A 25238-nucleotide genomic window follows, 5' to 3' on the forward strand; every position below is an offset into this window, starting at 1 on the left:
TTCCAGAAAAAATCTCTGAGAAACTTCCAGAAAAAATCCCAGAGAAACTTCCAGAAAAAATCTCTGAGAAACTTCCAGAAAAAATCTCTGAGAAACTTCCAGAGAAAATTTCTGAGAAACGTCCAGAAATAATTGTAGAGAAGCATCCTGAAAAAATCGCAGAAAAACTTCCAGAGAAAATCCCAGAAAAAATTCAAGAAAAAATCTCTGAGAAACGTCCAGAAAAGGTCTCTGAGAAACTCCCAGAGAAAATTCCTGAAAAACGTCCAGAGAAAATTCCTGAGACAAAGCCTGAGGTTAAACCTCCTCAGAAAAAGGCTGAAGAAGAGGTGATCAGTCAGAAAAAACCGCCTGAGAAAGTTGACAAAGTGAAACCACAGAAACAAGCAGAGAAAACTTTTGAAGGTGAAACCGTTTCTGTTAAAACACCTGAGAAGGTCGGACCAAAACGAGAAGCACAAGAATCTCTTCAGAAAGGTACAGATGACAAAAACATCGACTCTTTTTCTTCCTTTGTCTTCTTCATGAAACGTCTCTTTGAGTTCAGCATTTATCAGCTCCAACACAGAACCGGTTAAATATTACAGAACATCTCCACAGAAGAAAAAATGAAATTTTAAAATTTCCAGACAAATTCAGCTATAAGTTTTTTCTGAGTTCAGTTTTGCCTTGAATTATTAAAAATCAATAATGTTTTGCACATTTTTTAATTTCTTAAGATGTTAACTCGTTTTGTGTAAAATGGACATAAAATAAATTGGTGTCGTCTACGGAGTATTAGGCCCATGCTAAGAAAACAAAAAACAATAAAATTACAAGAGTAACTTACAAAAATATGTCATATTATGAGAATAAAGTGAAACTAATACAAGAATAAAGTCATAGTATTACGAGAATAAATATTACAAGAGAAAAATGTCAGTATTACCAGAATAAAGTTGTAGTATTGTTTCTCTATTCTCGTATTATTTTGACTTTATCCTTGTAATTATGAATTTATTCTATTTATTTATTTTTTTGTATTTTTAATTTTTTTTTTCTTTTAGCTTCATGTATGACAAATATCTATAACAGTTTTTCCAAGTGAGTGCCACCAGGGGGCGCTAGAGAGGATCAGAAACTTAGAGGGAAGATGAGAAAAACCATGTAGTCCAATTATTCTGTGTAATGTTATTTTAAGACGTTAAATTTAAGGAATTTAATGCATTTAATTCTGAGGAGTCGCTTGTGTAAATGTTGACAGCCGTAATTTTCATGTAAATAAATGACGTAGCGTCCTGGACAGAGAGTAAAGTACGGAAAAGAAAGTGATAAAAACCGTGAAATTAATTAGAAAAAGGTTCAAAAAGTGGAGTAAAGACAAAAAAGAAAGAGAAAGTGAACTTCAGATGTTAAATATTAGCAAATCAATCTTTCACAACAATAAAAAGTTGAATCAAAGAACTATAAAATATCATACTCTCCTAATTATTTAAAACAGAGAACCTTGAAATGTGTTAATTTTTAAACTTGACAGCAAAACTGACTTCAGAAGATCAAATATAGCTGAACTTCTTTGAACTTTTTATCCACATGTAGGCATCATTTGACATCTATTTGCCTTTCACTTTTAAACCTCAGTATTTACACCGTATACTCAGAATTGTTGTCTCCTCTACATCTTTACAAAAGAAATCACCCTGCATTTCGTGTAATAATCAGAAAAATTCCAGATGTTGCTGCTGGTTTCAGAACGTCTTCCACGTCTCTTTAAACTCTCAAATCTTTGTGTTTTCTGGATCTTTCTGTGTGTTTGTTTCTAACGGTCTTAACTTTATTTCTTTATAACAATCTTCTTCGAACTCACCATCTTGGACTAAAAAAAACTTGAATAAAAGAACCTGTAGTTGAGAAGACGGAGAAGATTCGTCAGGAGAAGAAAGTCTTTGTTCCTGTTGAAAAAGGTACCGACCGTCTGAAAACGAGATGGATTACTGTAACCTCATCCTCGTTTTTAAGTCCTGATGATAAAATCCAGCCGGTTGGATTATCATCAGTCTTTCTATTAATCCCTCTAACGTTTGATGTTTGTCTCTGTGTTTTATTCTCACCTCTTGGCGTCGCTGCATGACGCCTCTTCTTCTACAAAACCAGTTCTAACTGAGAAACCAGAAGAAACTCAGAGGAAACAGGAAGAGGAGAGAAAATCTGCTAAAATCTCTGAGATAAAACAGAAAGTTAAAGCAAAAGTGACGGAAGATGAGTCTGAAGAGATCGAATCACCAGCAGACGAAACGAGGAGCAAAGGCAAAACTGAAGAAAAACGTTCAGTTAAAGAAGAGTTGGCAAGAAAAACAAGTGAAAAATTAAAAGTTATCGGTGTGAAATCTGAGAAAATCTCAGAAAAACTCAGCAGAACAGGAGAAGAAACTCACAGAGAAGTGAAAAAGACAGAAATTAAATCAGAGTTAACTGAATCGGTTGCATCGTTTGAGCTAACCGAAGAGAAAAAGGTGAAATCTGAACCGGTGTTTGATGTAAAACCAGACTACCACTCTGCAAAAGCAGAACTAGAGACCTCAGTCACAGAGCTGGTGTTTATTACGAAGTTTGTACCAGAAGCAGAGCAGCTGAAGTCCGAAGACGTTCCTCCTCAGAAACAGGAACTCTTAATCCAGGATCAGATGAAACCTTCAGTCTCTTTAAAACCAGAACAAGAGATAAAGATTCCCTCAGAAACAGCCGCTGGAGGTACCATCATTCATTATGTCATATTTAACCGTTTCATCAGACTCTGGTTGGTTGCAGGTTGTTTATTCTCTGTGTAATATCCTGAGCAACCACCAGGGGTCACCATTTCACATCCATTCTTCTGTTTAACATAGATTTTCCGTCTTTTTATTCCGTTTCTGAGTTTGTTTTGTCACCTTCTATCCGCCGCTTGTTGATGTTTTTGTTGTTTTTTGTTTCTCTTTTGTTTTTCTTAAATGTCCAAACCTAAATCTTAATTTGATTATTCTTTAAAGAAACTGAAGACAAACTCAAGAAGCTTCCTTCCAAACCTGCTGAGACAAAAGGAAAGAAAGTGGAGAAAGGTAGAAAACCACAACCATCGTCTTTTATTTAACCTCTTTATTATTGATCATTTAACCCCAGCTGTTTGTGTCTGTTTCTAATCTCTTGGCACCGCCTCATGGTGCTTTCTCTTCACAACTGTTCAATTTTTCCAACCTTCAGCATCATTCACAGCTCTTGTAGAGGATGAGAAAAGAGCATCATGTGCAGAACATGAAGGTCCAGTTAAAGAACGCAAGAATATTGAATCTGAGACACAAGAAACCAACAAAAAAACTGAAGAAATATCTGTTACTGAGGGATTAAAGGAAATTGGCTTTTTTCCTTCAACTGATGAAAAGATTAATGTGACAGTTCAGGATAAACCTAATGAACATAGACGACAGAGATTGGTTCCCAAAGACATAGAACAGCCGAAAGAAGATGCTGAAACTGGAAAACATGACATTCTTAATGTTTCTGCAGCAAATGGATTAATTACAAACCAGAAATTTAAAGACAAACCAAAAATATCTGTCATGACAAAACAGTATGTGTCAGAACGAGCTCCTCAAAAAGAGCTAGACTCAAAAATTCATGAAACTGATTCACGTCAGGTCATTGAAACAAACGTTTCATCAAAACTCGCTGACATTAGTACCAAGTGTTTAAAGACAGAAGCTGCAGAGAAACCAAAACTGCAGACATTAGGTGAAGATGACACTTCACTTCAAGACAAAGAAACTTTTAGTGAAGTCAAAGTTTCTGAAAAGCAGCACATAGTCCCAGACAGGGAGTTCCCAGTTCCTGAGGAAGTTCCTCAGAAAACATCATTATCCACCAAGATCAGAAGACAGAGGTTTGCTAAAACTAAAGAAGCTTCAGACAAAAAGGCACCTTCACAAAGCATCGCAGTGGAGGATGAAACTGAAGCAGAGACGCTTAGAAAAGATGGAAAACCTGAAACAGTTAAGAGGTTTATCGACAAGAAATCACTACATCCAGCTGAGGAATGTACAAAAACTCAAACTGTTACTGAACTACATCAGGTGACAATTAGTACAGTTAAAGATAAAACTCTTAAAGTTTCTCCTCTTAAAGAGACTAAAAGTGTGCAGGAAGAAGAAAAAGTAAAAGAGGAAAGTTTAGAAGAAGTTGAATTACTGGCATTTGATGAGCAAACTAGTCAAGTAGACGGTGATCTGAAGGATTCAAGATCATCTAAAGAGAAAAGACAAAAACTAATGAAGACTAAAGATGCGGTGGATAATCAACTACCAATAAAAGCAGTTTTAACAAAGAAAGGGCTGCCAATCAAAGACAAAATAGCTGACATAGGTGAACAAAATAAAGTGACCTCAAAACAACCTGTAGAGTTAACTGATGATCAAGAAATCAATGAAGGGGATTTTCCTCCAAAGGAAGAACATTTAATAAAGTTTGAGAACGCTACAGATCTTTTACAGAAAGAGATTCCATCAAAACCAGTTAAAACTAAGAAAACAACAAAAGATAATGAGCAAAAAGAACAACCAGCATCTGAAGATCATCAGGGGATGATCCTTGGACTAGACCAGATAAACATCAGTAAAGTTACAGATAAGATGTTGAAAGTTTCTCCCCTTAAAGAGAAACAAGCAACACAGGAACAAGCAGAAAGAAAAGTTTCACAAATAAACACAGAAGAAACCATTAAAAAAACTGAAAAAATGCAAGAAAGGAGACAATCTGAGTTTTTACTCATTAAAGAGGTGAAAGATTTCTCTGGCGTCTCTCCAGAAAAATCTGTTTTCTCAAAGCTTGAGAGCTCTACAGATATTTTACAGAAAGAAATCCCATCAAAACCAGTTAAAACTAAGAAAATGAGAAAAAGTGATGAACAACAGACAGCTGAAGAAACGTTAACTAGAGAGAGAATGAGCAAACCTCAAGGGTTAATAGTTAGACAAGACCAGATAAACATCAGTACAGTTACGGATAAAATGTTCGAAGTTTCTGCCATTAAAGAGAAACAAGCAACACAGGAACAAATGGAAAGAAAAGTTTCACAAATAAACACAGAAGAAAATGTTATGGAAACAGAGAAACTACCAGAAATGAGACAATCTGAGTTTTCAGTCACTGAGGAAGTGAAAGAGGCAGATATTTCCCCAGAGGAGTCGGTTTTATCCAAGTCTGCAAAATCAACAGATGCTTTGGGCCGACATATCCCATTAAAACCAGCAGTAGCTGTGGATAAAACCATAAAACTAACAGTCAGTGAAGACAAAACGACAGTTGGTGATGAAGAAACGCCTAAGCCACCAAACATCAAAGAAACTGAATCAGCATCTGGTGAAACCAAAGATTTAGGTTCTCCAAAGGTTTTTATTTCCTCAGAGAATAAAAAACAAAAGTTTCCCCAAACAATTGATATTTCAGATGAAGAATTTTCACTTGTAATGGATAAAAGCAGAAAAGTTATTAAAGATGATCTACTTGACAAAGATAAAGAACAAGTACATCAACCAACAGATGATGATATGTTACCCAAAGTGAGAATTAGCAAGTTTCAGGGTTCGATCATTGAACAAGACCAGATAAAAACCAGTGTAGTTAAAGAGAGAACTTTGAAAGGTTCTCCAGAACAATCGACATCTGAGATCATAACTGAAGACAAACAAATCCTGTCAAAGACCATCTGCTATTTAGATAAAGCTAACCTTACCTCTGTCAATGACAGAACTGACAAACCATTACCTAGAGCCACGAAGCAAGAAAAACCTGCAGAAAATCTGTCAGAAATCCAAGAAGGTGGGTTTGCAACAGGTGAGGCTGAGGGTTTTCCAAAGGAAATAAAGGAAATGGACCAAACTGTAGAGGCAACAGACCAAAACATTCAACCAAAGTTAGTCAGAGATAAAGACAAAACTAAAACTGACAGAAGAGGAAAATCTACAAAACAGCAATTTAAAGTAAAAGTCTTAGATGAAGCTGATGTTCCAGCTAATATAGAAGAAACTTCAGTTAGGAAAGAGGTTCACGTAGACCAAAAGGTAACTGAAGGGAGCACATTAACAGAGGAAGCCCTGACGACCAAGAAGTTACGAAAGACGGATGAGTTTCAGTCATCTCTTAAGGCTCAAGACACAGAAGATCAGGCATCTCGGATTGAAGAGAATGTATCCAAACAGGAACCTTCAAAGGAACCTAAACCAGTTTCATCTCAGTTAGAAAAGCACAAAACATTCGCAGTTAAAGGCGGTCACGCCACAGAGGAGATAGTTGATGAGTTAGAGGGTTTTAAACCAACACAAGAAGAACTGGAAAAAGTGCAGAGAAAGATATCAGAGGTTCCTGTTGGACAGGAAGAAGCTGAAATACAACAGAGACCAGAAGATACTGACGATAGGGTCAGAGACTTAAAGATCTTTAATAAACCAGAGAAAACTGAAGTTCTGGGAAATATTTCAATAGAGAAACAGCTAAGAGATGCAGAAAATGCAGAAGAAGTTACTGAAATGGACAAAACCACCACAACTCGTCCAGCTGAGGAGATGAAAAACTCAAACACAGAAACTGAAGCTGCAAGAAAAGGACAGAAAATAGAAAAATCCAGCCAGATTTCACAAGAAGCAACTGAAGAGGAGAAGTTGGACCAGACAGAAATTACACAAGATGTTGCAAGAAAGAAATCCAAATCTCTGAAAGAAAAAGATAAAAAATTACAAGACAAAGAGTGGAAGGCAGCTGTTTTCAAACAGGAATATGGACATTTTACTCCAGCTGAAGAAGCTGAAACACCAAAAACATTAATGAAACTTTCTGTGGCTCCTGTGATGGAGGTGGCCTTCGAAACATCTGGTATAGCCATAGATGACAATGAACCCTCGTCTTTGAAGAAGTCTAAACAAATAAAGGTAGAAGATGGAGCAGACAAGCTGCCTACAAGAGAAGAGCAAGACAAATTAAAGTCTCAAGTTAGATCAGAACCAGAAGCCAAGGAGGTTCCCCTTGAAAAAGTTAACATCCTTGACAAACCAGCTTCATTTCCTCCCAAACTCGTGAAGCAAACTGAAACACAAGATGAAGAACTTTCCAGGATGGTAAGAGTAAAACAAAAACATGGAGAAATTAGCCAGCTTTTTCCAGAAACAAAACAACAGCAGAAAGCAATCGCAGCTGCAACTTTAATGGAGATACCATCTGAAAAACATCTCATCACTGATGTTGGCGACTTTAAATCAGACCGTTTACAAAGATCTACAGCTCCTGATAACCTGGAGACAAATGTTGAAACGGTAACGGAGAAAATGTTTGACCTTGTCAGTCCAGAGGCTGTAGAGAAGAAGGTGAAAAATCTCACAACAGACAAAGCTAGTGAAGATAAAACACAACAGAGGGTGAAACGTAGAGAAAAATCACCAATCGAAAGCTTAACGTCTAAAACAGAAACAGTTAGAGATTATTTTCATGATGTTTCCCAGACTGCAATGATGGAGCAGCAGGAAGCAGAGCAAAAAGTTTCAAAGACGCCGGTTATGGATGTGGCGTATGAAAAATCAATGCATGCACGCACACAGGAGATGCTAGACATACAGACATATATATCCCCTGATTCTCAAGTATTAGATTTTAAACCAGGAGAAATTGTTTACACATCCAGTGATGTTTCTGTTCTGATAGAAAGATCCACAAAAGATCAAATACATGCATTAGATCAACCTGAAGAGATTGAAGTGAATATTAGGGAACTAAAGTTCGAAACAGGAAGAAAATCATTTGTTGAAGCAGAAACTTTGCAAAGTCAAGATGAATCAGACAAACCAATCAGTCCAGAAGACCTTTCTTCACAAATTACTGCATATAGAGGAGATAAATCTGATGCTACAGTTCAGGCAAAGACGGTTCCAGCGAAAGAAAAGGCAGCAACTATTGGTGGAGGGAAAAAAGTCTCTCTGACATCTACACCCGATGTGATGTTTAAAGAATCGGACACAACTGAAGGAAGAAGAGAATATTCAAGAGATTCAAAGACGTCAGAGCAACCAATTGAACCCAACATGTCTGCTGGTGTTCAACGTAAAGACAAACAAGCAGAGAGAGAACTAACCGAAGGTCGGCCTAACTTTGAGCCCTCAGTAACAGATAAACCCAAAGTTAGCACCACTGGTCACTCATCAGAACACACCAGAACCACACCACATATCCACTCAATGCTTCCAAAAACACACGAAACCAGAACCGAGACAGAACGCCAAGGACTGCAGTCCATGACAGAAACGAAGGGTCTGACTGCGGAACCAGAAGAGAAAGAAAATCTCTTTCTTCAAGAAACGTCCAGAGGTACAGAGGAGGAAAACTATCACTGAGCACAAGTTTCTGATCTGAGCACCCGACATCACTTCCTGTGGGGATTCCACATCCATATCACCGTCCAGAAGGACCTCCATGTCATGTCACCCATTCTGTTCAAGCACAATCTGTCTTTACTTGTCTTCTGCGTTTCCATTACAAATGTGTCCGAAACTTTCTTGATATTCTGCTAACGTTGAAAAAACGCAGTTTCACAATTGTGGTAATTCCATTAAATGAGGAACACAGTTAAAATCACATAAATACGTTTGTTCACATAAATCTTTTAAAAAAATAACAGTGACATTATCATTATGTTGTCTTTTCCGCCAGTATATTATCATCCATTCGGTAATCACATGACTTGTGTGATGCAAAATAAAAATAAAGTTTCCATTGCAGTTTTGTGAAATATACTAATTTCAATAAAGCCAAAAAACCGACTGATTGTAGCACAGAAACTTTTGATTAAAAAAATGTGAGTTCTTTTTTTGTAAATTGTCTCTTTCCGTTATGAATGTTTATTATTGTATTTCCACTTTGCGTAATTGTAAAATCAATGGAAATTTGCTACTTACCATTTCATTATGCAAATTGGAATTACAAAAATAAATTTGCTTAATGGAAACATGAGACTTTTGAAAAAACTCATGTATTTCGATAAAGCTTTTGCGTTAAGATGAGGCTAAAGGCTTTAAAGGCTAAAAACCTTTTAGCCACTAATCTCTTTAAAGGTTTTTAGCCTTTAAAGAGATTAGTGTATTTTGCAAAACTGCAATGGAAACATTTTTTTCGCGTTATACCGGTCATGTGATGAACAACCGGATGTTACTACTTAGGGAAAAGACAAAGAAAATGAGAGGTAGGAGGATGATGGCACTGTAAGTTTTTTAATGAAATATTGTGTGGACAAACTTATTCATGTGTGATTTTAATTGTATCTTATTTAATGGAAGCACCACAATTGTGAAATATGTTTTTTTTCCCCCCATCAGCAGAATATCAACAAAGTTTTGCACACATTTGTAATGGAAACGCAGTTAGATTGCGTTGGATTTTCCCCCTGGCCGTTTCTCTAACTCTTCTATACAATGTGTGTGTGAACCAGAGCGGTGAGGTTGTTTGGTCTTCCAGCTGCCTAAAGGCTGTTTTTTCTTTGCCGTGCTTGAGTTCTTACCTCAGTCTGAATGTTTGTCTGATTGTTGTCTTGTTTATCTTTAAAGTTGTTGTGAAGGAGAAGGAGTTGCCTCCAGAACCCAAAGAAGTGAAGCCAGCTCCTCCTCCAGAAGGTACTCAACATTGTTTGGTTTTAAAGGCATTCGTGACAGAATGCGCTCTTGGAAAAAAGCAAATCTTTGAAACTTTATCCTGAACACAGAGGTCAGAAAATGATCTCTTGGGTTTAAACTTCTCTGAGTTCAGATAAGCATGTTCTTAAGATGTTTGTGTAAATTTTCATCTTTTCTTTGTATCTGAAGAAATCAAACCAAAAGTTGGAGAAGCCCCAAAAAGACCTGAAGTTACTCAAAAGAAAATCCCTCCACCAGAGGAAACAAAACCAGGTATTCAGACAGAAAACGGTTGAAGAAGTGTTTGGATGCTAGTTTGCCAAACATCTGATTAATCTAATGTTGCTCTTGAAAGTGGTCAAGCCTGTTGTGAAGGCTGAAGAACCGACTAAGGTGGTTCCAGAAGAAGAAAAGCCAGCTCTGAAAGGTAGAGGACCTTCAGAGAACCATCCTCTTTATCTTTTCAGTTAAATCCATCTTTTAAAACCTCTTATTTCACCAGATGTCTTTACTAATACGGGTCATGTTGACCTTTTCCTCTTCCGTGCAACAAAAGCATGCAATTTTTTAAACATCTTCTTATATCTCACCTTAATTCTTCACCTCTACTGTGAGATAATTAAATGTTTCTTACTTCAAGGAAAACGAGTCACATTGTTAGTAATAACCAAAACCTAATGAGTTTCTTCACTATCCTTTTGTATTAGATGAAACCAAAGGACCGGTCCAGACACCGGGAGGAGTCCAGAAAGGTAAGACCACTTCTCACTTTACCTCTAAACAACCAGCAGATGGCAGCAAATCTACACCTGAACACAATGTTGGGCGCCAAAGCAAACCATCACTAATTACTGCTTTGTTATGCTCAGTACAGAAATTACTTGGTATTAACTTGAGAAATAAGCATCTCAACTAATCAGATATTTGACTTTTAAGAAAATGGACCCTGATTCTTTGCACTCTCAGCTCCATTTTCTGTTATGTTACAGCTTATTACTTACAAGACAAATAGCATGTGTGACATGCTAGCACACTTACGCCCTTGAAGTACAGTACAAGCGAGCAATTTGCTCTCTTTTTGCATCAGATTGCATTTTTCGTGCATCTCAATCAGGGAGAAAACAAGTTCAAATTCAGGTCTATATCAGAGAGTGATAGTTTTCATGTAAAGCTACCTTACATCTTTCTTTTGCACTATAATCATTTTCAGCTAACAGGAGAATATAAAAGTTAAATCATGGTTTATGTAATCATGGGAAGTTTTTCCTCTAAATTGAAGTTTAAATATGGGAGACATTATTAGCTGGCCAGTCCAATTTGAAGTGAAAATCTGTTTTGATGAGGGCATTGTGAGTTAGACGGATGTGCAAACTTTGGTTTACGTGTGTCAGCAAACACTAAATATGCGCTATAATGAATACGGCCAATAATGTTTTCATAAATATTTAAAAAAGTGAGATCTATGCAGTTTTACTTTAAATTTTCTCATTGTCTTAATTAGTTTAAGTTACCCTGTAGTGCCTTTCAAAAATTATTGATACTACCTGACTTTTTTCACAATTTATCACTTCACAACCACCAACTTTAGTGTATTTATTGGCTTTTTAAGGTTTTTCCAAAAGCAAGTAGTGTGCGGTTGCTTTCAGTCCCCTTTACTCTGATACTCTAAAATAAAATCCTGAACATGGCCAATGAATTCACCGGTGTTTAATATGATGTTGGATCTTTGTTAAAATACTTTGGGATTTGTGGTTGTAATGTGACAAAATGTGAAATATAGTTTCTCTTCTTATATCTCTGTGTTTAGTATATTTGTTGAGCATTTTCTATAATGTTATATGTGTGTTCTGTGTTGCAAGAACTGTGATGTCAGTCCTGTGTCATTCAGTAATGTCAGACCTTTACTGCCTCAGAAACTGTTCAGCAAAAAAAGGGTAAAATTCAAGTCACAGAGGATGGGACGTTTGAGATTCCCACCTTGAAGAAAGCAACCAGAGTCATGAGGGAAGTGGAAGAGGAGCAAGAGGTTGTCACATTGAAGAAAGTCCCATCAGTTCCCATGACAGAATCTGAAGAGGAAGAAAAACCTCAGAAAGTCACCAAGACCACCGTTTTCCATGCCGAGGAAATGGTGCATGAAGAAGAGTCTTTTGAGATGTCTGTTGTCACCAGACGGACTGTTGAAGAAAGAAAACCCAGAGAGAAACTTGAGGGGGTGAAAAAGCCAGACGTTATCAAGCCTAAAGTGGAGGAAGAAAAAGAAACTCCAAAAGACGCTTGGACCCGCCAGAAACCTGCCCCTAAAGATGAGAAACCAGAAGACAAGATCTCTCTTAAGAAAACCCCAAAAGCACCAAAAGAAGAGGAACCTGCTCCTCCAAGTACAGCACCAAAAAAAGTGAAAAAGTTACCCATATCTGAAGCTGAACCAGAAGTAGTCAAGCTCAAACCTTTTGACAAGCCTGACAAACCTTTAGAAGAGCCAGAGAAAGATAAGAAGGAGAGGCCAGATAGAGATAGTGTGCCTTTCCAGAAGGGAGAAAGGATCCCCCGAGAGGTGGAACCCAAAGAGCCAGCAAAGAAACCTGCGGAGGCACTCCCTGAGGTAAAGGAGCCTCCAACTAAGGTACCAAAGCCAGCAGATAAAAAGAAAACTCCAGAGAAAGAGCCAGAGGAGGTCAAAGCACCAACTAAAGGGAAGAAAATCCCAACAGCAGAACAGGAAGTGGAAAGCGTCAAACTGAAGCCCTTTTCCAAACCTTCCAAAGAAGCTGAGGAGCCTGAGAAGAAACCATTAGAGGAGAAAGACAGGAAACCATCTGATGACCTGCAGCGCCGTCGCACCAGTCCTGATGACAAACCAAAGGCAAAAGAGCCAGAGGCTAAGCCCAAGAAACCTGACGTCCCTGAAGCTCCTGAGAAAAAGCCAGAGAAGCCAAAGGAAGTAGACACTGCTCCAACAGAGAAGACACCTGACAAGAAGCCTGAAAAGAAGTCTGAGAAGACTCCAGAGGAGGTCAAACCTAAGCCTTTGGAGACAAAAAAAGGAGTTATACCCAAGGCTAAAGAGGAGAAGGAAGACGTAGCACTGAAGCCAGTGGAGCAGCTCAAAAAGGCAGAGCTGAAAAAGACTCCTTCTCCTAAAGTTGACAAACTCAAGGAGGCAGAAGCAGCTCCAGCTGAGAGGAGGCCAAGCATTGACAAACTTAAAAAAGAGCCAAAAAGCGTTTCACCCAAAGACTCTGTTGAAGCTGCAACTCTTAAAAAGGTTCCAAAGAAACCATCACCAGAAGAGGCGAAGGCTGTCACACCAGCAGAGCCTGGCAAAAAGAAAGTTCCCGCAGTGAAGGAGATCTCTCCTGGGGCTGTGCAAATAAAGAAAGTTGCCACTCAGCCAGAGGAGGAGGTGTTTGAAGAGGAGGCAGAGGAAGAGGCAGAGCTGGAGGAAGAGGAAGCCTGGGGCTGGGAACTGGTTCCACGGGACAGCTATGGCTCAGAGGACTGGGAAGGTGAAGGAGAAGAAGGTGCCTTGGAGGTTCCTGGGGTAACCCAGAGAGGTGAGAAGGTGGCAACCCCAACATGTTGGGTGCGACCAAGAAAAATCCTCCACTCATGCCATCCATAATCTCCATCCATTCCCACCCACCATGCTTTCCATCTAAATCCTTCCTGCGGATCATTTTGTTGTGTTTTTACATGTTTGTGTCCATCACATCCAGACGTTCTTGTTAAGTCATCTGCGTTTGTCTGCCATTCCATTCTCATTTGCCCAACATGTGTTCATCCCACTATAACACCATCTTTACGTTCATGTCATCTCCTAATGGTGTGAAAATTGTGTCATTGTGAAAATGTAATACATAATTCATTATTTTGTTTGTCTGCCTTCATTTAATTACTTCATGTCTTCAATTCCTGACGAAAACAACATTGCATATGGCCGCCCATTTGCTTGTTCATGAAAAACAATAAACAGTTTCATTGTTTAGCAGCGGATTAATGGTAATTGTTTCTAAACAGAGGGGCAGCCGGCAGAGGAAGCAGGAAGAGGCAGAGGCAGAGGGCTAAAACGTAAGTGTGCTTTCCTTATGTTCACACCATAACTCAAAAATATCATTGTTTAGACTCATGACTATATGTTAAAATCCTCTTTCAGCCAAGCAGACGCCATCGCCCGGAGAGGGCAGAGGTCGGGGCATGAAACCTGGTGGGAGAGGTGGCCCCACACCACCAGAGGAACCTTTTGCAGGCTTCAAACTCAAAGCCGTTCCCCTGAAGTTCATCAAGAAGCTGGAAAATATTGTCCTCAAGGAGGCCGAGTCCATTGGCTCATCGGCCGTGTTTGAGTGTGAGGTTTCACCCTCTACAGCCATCACCTCCTGGATGAAAGATGGCGGCAACCTGCGTGAGAGTCCCAAGCACAAGTTCACCTCTGACGGCAAAGACCGGAAGCTGCACATCATTGATGTCCAGCTGTCCGACACTGGAGAATATACCTGCGTCGCCAAGAATGCTGGAAAGGAGATTTCCTGCACTGCTAAGCTCATAGTTGAAGGTAACCCAGCTGCCTTTGATTAATCATAATCAATTTTATGTGGTCCTCTGGACTTCTGAGGGAAACGTAACTAGAACCTTTAAGATAGGATTGGACAATAAATCAAAAACAATATGTATATTTAAAACAAAAACAGATCCGTAAGTAGTAATATTGATCAATATCAAGCTCTTATATTGTGATACGTTTTTCAGTCATATCTTAAAGCCCTACTTCAGTATAACACTTGTGTGCTTCATACATTCACTCATAACCAGCCCTCTGAGAACATTCATGATTTTAATATGACCGCATTTCTGTATGCTCACAGAGCTTCCTGTAAAATGGATCAAGGAATTGGAACCGGAGAACTCGGCCATCCTGGGCCAGCCCATCTACATATCCTGCGAGCTGAGCAAAGAGAGGGACGTGGTCTGGAAGAAGAATGGTGAAGTCCTCAAGAAAAAGGAGGGCAAAATTCAAATCAACATCATTGGATTGCAACACGCCGTGACCATCCAAGGCTCCACACTAGAAGACGCTGGTACCTACACCTGTGAAGTGTCAGGACAGGAGGACGTCGTGACCACCACAAACGTCAAAGTGCTCGGTAAGACAAAGGGAGGTGTCAAATACGCGTATATTAAAACAGAACTGGAAATTAGGTGACCATGCTAGGACTGATTCCTATTCCTCCGTGGCCCTTACCCTCCATTTTACGAAGGTATGGAATCCTTTTATAGGGGGAACAAGGAGTAGCCATCGTCTTTCCCTTCAGCTGGGCTGTAAGGGGTCTTTTGGATGGCTACATGACCATTATTCCTTGATCCCCAAAGGAAAAAAGGGTGCATACCTTACTAGCATGAATGAAAAATGTGAGGGTTGGGCCAGGGCAGGGACAAATCAGGAGTCAGCTAAAATCTAACCTTGATAAATTAACTTCAGACTAGGTTTATTTTCGGTTTCTCTGCCAACTCTCACCAAATTAATCACATTGTGAATAGTATGCCAATCTCTGACTAAGAGATATTTAACTCCAACAGAGATTATTAAAGACTGGATAGTAAAACCACTTAGAGACCAGCATGTGAAACCAAAGGCCAATGCCACGTTTAAGTGTGAGCTCTTCAGAGACACTCCCAACTGGAAGTGGGTCAAAGGAGAGAATGAGCTCACTCCATCAGACAAGGTTGAGATCACGAAGGACGGAAAGGAGCTGACGCTGACCATTAAGAACTGCCAGCCGGACGATGTAGCAGAATATGCCATGGAGGTGGAAGGACGCGTCTATACCGCCAAGCTAACGCTAGGAGGTTGGATTTCTTTCAACTGCTATCCCCCGAAATAGTTTCTACAGGTTAGTATTGACGGTGTTACATATTTACAAGCAGTAAATACTTGTTTCCAGAGCGTGAAGCTGAGATCCTGAGGCCTTTGGCCAGTATAGAGGTGGTAGAGAAGGAAGATGCTGCATTTGAAACAGAAATATCTGAGGATGATGTTCCAGGAGAATGGAAACTCAAAGGAGAGGTTTTGACCAGATCTCCGGTATGACTTTTTCTCATAAAGTTGTACATAATATATGTCAGTGTTGACTATTCTTTTAATAGTAGTGCAATGTAATCATCAGACGTGTGACATCCAAATGGAGGGTACGGTTCGTAGGCTCACACTGAAAAACTGCCAGTTGGATCAGGCCGGGGAAGTGTCGTACCAGGGCCTGAACGCCATCACAACTGCAATGCTAAATGTCAAAGGTAAGAGGCGTTCCTGGTCCCCCACAAAACCCCAATGGACCCTGATTCTTGGAATTTAGCTGTGAAAATAAAGGTGTAAGGTCTGAGAGGAATCAAATAAAGCCAAAAGGCATACCAGAGCAGACCTTAGATCTTTATTTAAAAAGGCCGGATGAGCCAGGTAAGATGAGAAGGAACTCCAATGCTCGTTTTGTGGGGTGAATAGTTTATTCTGTCTTGTTGATTTGTCTGTCCTGTCAATAGAAAATGTAAAGCTGTATGTAGATCTGTTCATTATTGTGTCAATGTCTTTCAGTCGTGTACTTTGTATGTATTCTTTTCAGCAGTGCCCTGTTTATAGTTAGTAGTTTCCTTATATTTAGCTAATATAACAATATTTAGAAGATCTTTGAGTTGGAGTTTGCAGAGCAGAAGTAAACTGAAGCTTTCTGGAAGAAAACAAAGATGTGCCATCATCAACAACATTTCATGCCAACCGAATAAGAGTTTGGATACTTGAATCCAATGACTAAGAAGTGCCCTGATGACACCGTTTATACTCAACACCTGCAGTCCTTGAAGACCACCAACTGATTTTTTACACTTACCAAAGAGCTTGAAGAGGAGTAGAGTCCATCTCAAGAACACCAGAAGAAATCTCAAGCTTTCAACAGATTCAACCAGGATCACTCAGAATGTAGATGACAGTGTAAACAGGGCTCTGGCTGTTGACTGTTGTGTTTATTTTTTGTTCTGTTATGTTGTTGATGTGTTGTGCCCTGTGTCAACCCCACCCCAACCAGAAATCGAGATGGACTTTGTTGTCCCGCTGAAGGACGTTTCCGTACCAGAAAAGAAACAGGCTAAGTTTGAATGCACCATCACCAAGGATGTCGCCAAGGTCATGTGGTATAAAGGGGCTGACATCATCACCCCAGACCAAAAGTACGACATCATCGATGATGGGAAGAAACACATGCTGGTCATCAACTGCTGTGAGTTTGATGACGAGGATGAATATACGATTGAGGTTTTGGGCAAAACTTCCACAGCTAGACTCACCGTTGAGGGTAAGTGCCAGCTTTCCATCACCGAGTGTCAAAATGGCACAGAGATTAGCCATTTTGACTTAATTCACTGAGCGGGTTCCCTCCTCTTGTATGAACATGTTTTATTAATATGATTGTAGGTATCAGGCTCAGATTTGTCTCACCACTAAAGGATCAAACCGTAAAGGAGGGCAGTACAGCTCGCTTTGAGCTGGAGCTCTCTCATGAGAACATCCCTGTCACCTGGTACAAGAACGACGTTAAAATCCATCCAAGCAGAACCGTCATCACTCACACGGACGGAAAGAAACACATACTAGAAATTAAGGACGTGACTCTAGACGATATCTGCCAAATTAAGGCAGAGGCCAAAGGAATTCCTTCCATGGCCAACTTGACAGTTATAGGTATCCACATTTACTCTTCAATTCTTTGCAAAGTTTCTCCATGTTTATGTCTGTCGAGGTCCCAAAAATGCCTCATTCTGTCTGTCTGTTGTAAGAAATTGTTGGACCATGTTTTCTGTCTGTTCCTCCCATCCGTCTTTGTTGAGTTATCTTCTGCTGCATGCATTATTTGTCGTACATTCGGTTCGAAGAGTCATCATAAATCTCCCCGTTCCAGAGGGAGATCCCTACTTCACGATTAAGCTGCAGGACTATACTGCAGTCGAGAAAGACGAAGTGGTTCTAGATTGCGAGCTCAGCAAAGATGTCGATGTCATGTGGTACCACAACGAGGCTGAGATCAAGGCCTCAAAGATGGTGGCCATCAAGGCTGAGGGCAAGCGGAGAACACTAATCATCAAGAAAGTTGGTGACAAAGATAAGGGACAGTATGTATGTGACTGTGGGACAGACAAAACGACAGCCGAACTTCACATCGAAGGTAATTGACTCACCTGTGTTGAGCCACCTTCATCTCCATGGATCCTCATCACCTTCACTTTCACCATCTTTTAACCCCACCTCATGTATTTTTCTATTTAAAGCATCTTTTTTGTCATATTTTTGAGTTACTACTCTCTGTCATCTTTGTGCTCTCCAAGAGTAAAGCTTCTAGCTTCACCAAGTGGTTTTGGCTTTTTGAGAACCTGGATATTGTCTCTTTTGAAGCAGAAGCACTCTTGTATTCTTTCTAGATTCTTTTTCACACAACTACTCTAACAAACCATCACTTCTTTATTAAAAAAAACTCTTTTATTGATCTTCATTGCCTGTTGGACAGTTCCATAGAAAACCAAGTGGGTGGGTTTGTCCAAAGCCCCATTTGGTTCTTTATGGTCCGAAGAGTTTGGCCTTAACCCCGAATCCCCTTTTACACTTCCGACAAATAACACCACTGTCTGTCTACTTTCATCTACCGTCTCCATATCTGTCAGTTAATGTTGTCTTTGTGTTGAAATTTTGAATATCTTCAATGAGAGAAATTTGTCCCCTTTCTTGAACGCCAGCTCGGCACATCAAGGTGGTTCGGCCCATGTATGGTGCCGAGGTCTCTGAAGGAGAGACAGTTCGATTCGAAGTCGAACTCAGTGAGGACGACGTTCACGGCCAGTGGAGGCTAAACGGAGAAGTCCTCAGTCCGTCTGCTGTACGTTGTATTAAACTACATCTCTGATCTTCATGTGATTCTATTTTAGTTGACATGTTTAATTGAGGGATTGCTAGCTCCTCCATCAGCTTCCCCCCATCCTAATCACTCTTCATCGATTGCTCATGTTTTTGGTAAAATACTGAAGTTTGTTGGCCGCTTGCAGGACATTGAGATTGTGGAAGATGGCGCCAAACACACTCTGGTTTTGTACAACTGCAAACTGCCCCAAACAGGGGAGCTTGTGTTCACCGCCGCCAACGCCAAGTGTTCTGCTAACCTGAAAGTGAAGGGTGAGCTTCCTCTTCCAAAACTGTCAAAAAGTAAAAGCTGAATCTTGTCTTCCTGCTTTTTCAGCAACTATAAGATAACACAGATGTAATAGTGATTTACAGTTTGGGGTAAATGCTATTACACTGTTTAAAGGACCAACCATATGTCATTGTGGTATCTTCAGGCAAACTGGCCTGATCCAAACCCTCTTCCCAACATTGTATTAACTCTTTCCTTCTGAACCAACAGAGCTTCCCATCTCTTTCATTACACCGTTGGCCGATGTGCATGTATACGAGAAAGATGAAGCTAAGTTTGAGTTGGAAATTTCACGAGAGCCCAAGAGCTTCCGTTGGCTCAAAGGAACTCAGGAATTGTCAAACAACGATAAGTTTGAAATCCAAGCAGACGGAAAACAACACACTCTAGTTGTAAAAGCTGCCAGATATGAAGACGAAGCCAAATACATGTTTGAGGCTGAGGATAAGAGGACTTCTGGAAAACTGATTATTAAAGGTAAAATGAGTTGGTGCCTCTGCATTTTATCACACAGGAATATTATTATTTGGACACCAGTCACTGAAGAATGTGAATGTTTGCTAAAAGCCTTTAAATTATAAAAATTATCAGGAAAAATCAACAGCTGAAAACTTTGTTGCATTGAGAAAAACTCCAACAGAGAATATTTCAAATAGCAGATCCAGGAAACTTACATAAAAAATTTCCCTTCTTTTAGTAATTCAATTTATAAAGTAATTTATATACTAAGCATAGTAGATTTTGTTACATACAGACACAATTCAAGTGTTTATTGCTGTTAAGTTTGATGCCAGGTTACAGCTAATGATTCAAAAGAAGAATTTAATTATAAGACAAATAAAAATAGTTTTTATAGAGGAATGTTCTGACTATACTATACTATCTGACCATGGCCTATAAAATCATAGGGAAGAATGTCTTTTTTTTAGAGGTACATGGTAGATAGTCACCGGATCCCCTCCACAATAAGGACTAAACCACAAATGTCATTCCTGAAGAAGCTGGCTGCTCACAGATTGTGATATTCAAGCATTTTAGCGGAAAATTTAGTAAAAGGACGATGTTACATCAAGCAACAGGGGCAAATATGGCCTTAGAGGGACGGTGAAAGAATCCCAGTTCAGGAGTTTAGTGGAGATGGACCGCAGCTGGAGTCAGAGCTAAAGAACCACCACACAAAGATATATCCAGGACATAGATTTGAACTATTGATTTTCTTGTATTAAGGCACCCCAGAACCAGAGGCAACTTCAGAAGTTTATTAAAATCGAAGTGCCAGAGTCTGGAAGAAAAGTGGAAAGCCACAAAATCTAAGGGTGTTTTCACACCTGATAATCGGGTAGACTAAATGCAATTCGAAACCAAAATTGCAACATTTGTTACATTTTCAACTGCTGCAGTTTGTTTCTACACTGCACTGAGTCAAGCCATTAAAACTAATTAACAAACCTGTATCCTCGCCTGCACCAAGAACTACAGAAGGAAATGACATGAAAACCTCCGAAGACGACACTGAGTGCAACTTTTTCCCTCTTCATAAAATGTAAACAAAGAAAGAGTAGTGTCAATTTTACTGTCTTTGACTAACACTAGACACAAGTGTTTGTTTTGGTTGCATTTACCCAGAATGCCCTGCAGCGTATAGAGAAACCATAAACTATACAGCTGTGGTTATGTTTGTTAAAGGCTTTGGGCAAACATTTGCAAACATCCACACAACCCCACAATCACAATCTTCCCAACTGGAACAACATTGTATTTACTTCCTGTAAATGTAATTTTTTATCAGGTATTCGCCTTGAGTTTATCAAGCCAATTAAAGACGTAACTGTGAAGGAACGAGAAACCGCAGAGTTCAGCGTTGAACTGTCTCATGACAAGATTCCAGTAGTTTGGTACAGAAATGAAGTGCGCCTGCACCCCAGCAAGCTGGTGCACATGTCGGAGGAAGGAAGATCGCACACACTGGCCTTCAAGGAGGTCACAATCGATGATACCTCCATGATTAAGGTGGAGGCAATGGGAAAGACGTCAGAGGCAATGCTAACTGTTCTTGGTTAGTGTCAGTCTTCCTTCAGCAGGATGTGAATTCTAGCTGTTGATCAGCTGTAAACAAGATTAGTAACTCATCTCTGTGGTTTTAGTTTTGTTTTGAACCGCTTATTACGGGTGTCTGCTTGCAGAGGGGGACCTCTACTTTACAGTAAAACTCCAGAACTACACCGCGGTCGAGAAGGACGAGGCGATCTTGTCCTGCGAGCTGAGCAAGGCCGCCGCCGAGGTCAAGTGGTTCAAAGATGGTAACGAAATCTTTGCGTCCAGGAACGTTCTCTTCCAATCCGACGGCAGGAAGCGCATGTTGATCATTAAGAAATCGGCGAAGAAAGACAGGGGAGCTTACACCTGCAACTGTGGCACTGACAAAACCACAGCAGAGCTGAACATCGAAGGTAATGAATGCCTGCCGCCCTCCAGACCCCTACATTACCGCAGAGTCAACGTCACTGAAACCTCACCTGTACCTGGACTGATGCTCACCTCGGTCTCCATTCTTCATCTTCATGTCTTCAACTTTCACTCTGAGTGTTTTAACACCTCATGATCCAAACATAACCTTTAGGATTCACAACATTCTTCACAATAATTCACTTTTAGCTCCATGTTTTCGTTTCTGACTCTCTTTCTTTGCACCATCAGTAAGGTGCAACACCCCAACCTATTGCATGCCTTCATGTCTCTGTCTGTCCCCATCATCTCCATGGCATCCGTTTTCTCACACGGACTGAGCCTCACTCTGGTTTTGCTCTAAACGCGTCTCTGAACTTCCACAGAGCGCAACATTAAGATTGTCCGCCCGCTGTACAGCGTAGAGGTCACAGAGACCGAGACGGCCTCGTTTGAAACGCAGATTTCTGAAGACGACATCCATGCCACCTGGAAACTGAAGGGAGAGATGCTCCACCCGTCTGCTGTAAGACAACACTGACCAATCCTCTAACGGGAAATAAATCCACATTTCCCCAACAAGAGTTGATGTTTTATTTTGATGAAACCTCATCTTTCAGTTTTGTTGTGCACGGTCAGCACTCCTATTTGAATGAACGCTGACCTGTGGGTGTTTGTTGTCAGGATGTGGAGATAAAGGAGGAAGGAGCACGACACACTTTGACACTCTTCTGCTGCAGAATGGATATGGCCGGAAGCGTTGACTTCTCTGCAGCGAATGCAAAGTCTTCAGCGCATCTCAGAGTCAAAGGTGACAAAAAAAATCACAGACGCCTGGTTAAAAACAGCCGTCGCTTTTCTTGATTGACGGTTCTGAGAAGCAGCTTCTTCTCATTCCGGATCGGGATGCCTTATGTTCGTATCGTATCTTATGTCTTTATGTTGTATGTTGAGTCGCCGGATTTTATCTCTGCAATTTTATCCCAGTCGAATCGACGTTGGTCAAGACTCCTCAAATCACATACGTCCCGTGAAATAAAACCAACATTTAGTTGCTTCTTTTAATGTTGATATTTGGTAGATATCAATATTTATGTTACTTCACAGGTGGAATATTTCCTCAGGTATGTTGTGCAGCTTGTAGAGATACAACCGACAAGGTTTAGAGGTTGGCGATGAACATCTGCAATAAAACAAACCATGACTTTTATTTCACCATGAAGCCAAGATATTTCAAATTTAATTTCATGGACTTTATGCATTCTTTTGAATTCCTGCTTTCCACAAAAAGTTAGTTCCAGAAGAAGTTAGATGTTTTAAGTGATTGTAATGAAGATCCTTGAAAATCTGAGTTCATATGTGCGTTTCCATTACAAATGTCAATATGGTTCCTGTTTGAGACAAACAGGAAATATCCTGGCTTCACTCTGAGCCAAGGGAAATTTAAATCAAAGGAATCTGAGTGTTTTTTAAACCTGTTGTTTTCATATCGTCCAGATGGTTTTGACTTTGTTCAACACAAAACTCTCCACCTAAACCGATGATGTGAGATACATCTTATACTTAAACTGATACCTGATGTTTTTGACAGGTAGTTATGTTGCTTCAGATGACTAGAGTGACTATAAACACATCCGCTGGCTGTCAACAACACCGTCAACCTCTCTTTAACTGGCTGTTAGTGGCTTTAATTCAGGCATGCGAAGAAGTCTGTTGTAAATATTACAAATGCTTGTTTATCCAAACGGACATCCTGAAGCTCTACTTGGCCTGTGTTACTTAAACTTCCTGAAAAAATTACTTAAACCATAGTTCTTCAATGAAGTGTTGGGTAACTCCTGCCAGGAGCGTCACATTCTCCTTTTCCAAGGAAAATGCAGGCAGGTGATTGACAGGAACAGATTGACTTCCCCTCATGGTTTTGGCAGACCATGGTGGGCCGTTAACCAATCGGGCCCCTCAGTTATTTTAGAACCTGGATGCCTTATCAAGCGCAGGTCCTCAGCGGTTGGAAGGGGGGGAGGTCATGACCCTGCGTCTCACTGGTTTCCTTAGACGCTGCTACTCTGACGCCAGGTCGTATGCTAATGAGCCTGGCCTCAGTGCCAAGTTGCAGGGTGGCTGGCTTTAGTCGTCCTCCGCGCGCCCAGCACCCTGCCGTTACCTCAGACACACCATGGGGATTGGCCACTGAGGATCTGCTGTGTGGAGGGACTAACCATGTCTTCTTCCCAACCCAAAGGCCGGGTGATCTCCCTGGTGAGGCCCCTGAGGAACATCACAGTGACTGCTGGAGAGACCGCCACCTTCCAGTGCGAGCTGTCCTATGAAGACATCCCTGTTGATTGGTACCTGGGGGACACGAAGCTGGAGTCAAGCGACAGAGTGAGTCCCGTCACACCTGACACACCTGTTTGTCCACTTCCTTCCCAGCCCAGGTGCTGGCTCTGGTCCAGAATCAGGCCCCTGAGTTTTCCTTCAGCTTCCTGTGCTGTGACTGCCTGTTCATATAAGGTCCTGCAGGTGGAGGTTCAGGATTCCAGCTGAGCATTCGATCCTGGTTTTGAGATAACGCAAGCAGGGGGAGTTTTCTGCCCCGCAAGCGCTTCTGTGGGTTTATTTTTAACAGCCGCCAGAGGCCGCAGCACAGGGCAGGTGGGAACTGCAGATATTTGCTAGCTTCAGGTTTAAATCTCTGGGCAAATCTCTCGTTGGTTCTGCTGGTCCCAGAAAGGATTTCCTGTCATAAAGACGTATTAATTTGATAATGTAGGGCAACTTGAGAAAGGAAACCCAATCCCTGTGTGTGTTGTGCAACATATGGAAGAGGAGTAGGGACACTGGAAAAAAAATCTGGGAAAAGTCAGAATTCTGAGATAAAGTTGGAATTCTGAGGTAAAAAAATCTGTCTTGTGGAAAAATGTCTGAATTATGAGGAAAAAAAGGTCAGAATTCTGAGTTTAAAGTTGCAATTTATAGAAAAAGTCTGAATTCTGTGTGTAAAAATTCTGAAAAAGAAAGTTTAAAGTTCTGAGGTGAAATAAAATTCAGAACTCTAAGATTTAAATCCTAATTTTGAGAAAAATGAGAATTCTGAGATTAAAGTCAGATTTTTTTTCCCCCAGTGGCCCTGATCCTCTTTTGTAGCAACAACATATATATGGGTTGAGCTTGACCAGTATTCAGAATTTATTAAGCTTCCCTTCCTTTTATGAATATAAAAGGAAGGGAAATATCCTTCCTAACAATGCATTTAAATGCATTGTTAGGATTTTAAATGACTCTTCAAGGTGTACGAAAAGCTATAGCCTCCATTAAATGATCAAGTGAGCTTCTCTGTCCTGATCTTCCCTCATCTACGACTTGTATATTCCCCCTCTATGAGTTATACAGCTATGTGCTCTGACAGGTTCTGCATCACATACAAGCAGGAGTTGTGTGGTAAAATCAACCATCAGGGGTTAGAGGTCCTGCAGTTTAAATTTGGGGAAGGAAAGCAGCTGTGCTTTTCAGTTTTAGCTGTAAGGACTCTGCTGTCAGGCCGTGTATGAGGATCTCATAGAGATAATGTTCAGGCCAGAGTAAATCATCAATTTAATGAAGTAGGAGGTTCTGATATCATGTAGCCAGCAAAATCTGTGAAAAGATGTAAGAAAGAAAGACGTTAAAGTGTGGGAGAACCTGTTTAGCCAAACAACACTCAATCTTGTTATCCTGCATTTCCATTACAAAGGTTCACAACACCATGTCGAGATTCATCTGTCAAAACACAATTTTGCTTTTGCGGTGTTTCCTTTAAATAAGAACCACAATCACATGTGAATAAGTTTGTTCACGCAATAAGTCATTAAAAAATATGAGGTCCATTATCCTCCTATCATTTCCTGTTGTTTTCTTCGTCTTTTCCACCTGT

At 40.3% G+C, this 25238-nt stretch overlaps 1 protein-coding gene and 1 long non-coding RNA gene across 2 annotated transcripts in view; both read left to right on the forward strand.

The window, feature by feature from the left end:
• The window catches only part of LOC102219802 (titin-like), a 215207-nt gene that overhangs the window by 86151 nt on the left and 103818 nt on the right, over nucleotides 1-25238 (forward strand). The window contains exons 71-75 of the mRNA XM_023337148.1: nucleotides 10364-10408; nucleotides 13677-13727; nucleotides 13813-14211; nucleotides 14522-14800; nucleotides 23568-23710. Of these exons, the coding sequence (XP_023192916.1) occupies nucleotides 10364-10408; nucleotides 13677-13727; nucleotides 13813-14211; nucleotides 14522-14800; nucleotides 23568-23710 (917 nt within the window). The remainder of the gene's footprint in view (nucleotides 1-10363; nucleotides 10409-13676; nucleotides 13728-13812; nucleotides 14212-14521; nucleotides 14801-23567; nucleotides 23711-25238) is intronic.
• LOC111609328 lies at nucleotides 344-2229 on the forward strand. Its single transcript, XR_002753071.1, has 3 exons — nucleotides 344-477; nucleotides 1878-1943; nucleotides 2134-2229. It is a non-coding gene; the product is annotated as an uncharacterized LOC111609328 (long non-coding RNA).

Source organism: Xiphophorus maculatus, chromosome 7 (assembly GCF_002775205.1).
Source record: "Xiphophorus maculatus strain JP 163 A chromosome 7, X_maculatus-5.0-male, whole genome shotgun sequence".
Lineage (NCBI taxonomy): Eukaryota > Metazoa > Chordata > Actinopteri > Cyprinodontiformes > Poeciliidae > Xiphophorus > Xiphophorus maculatus.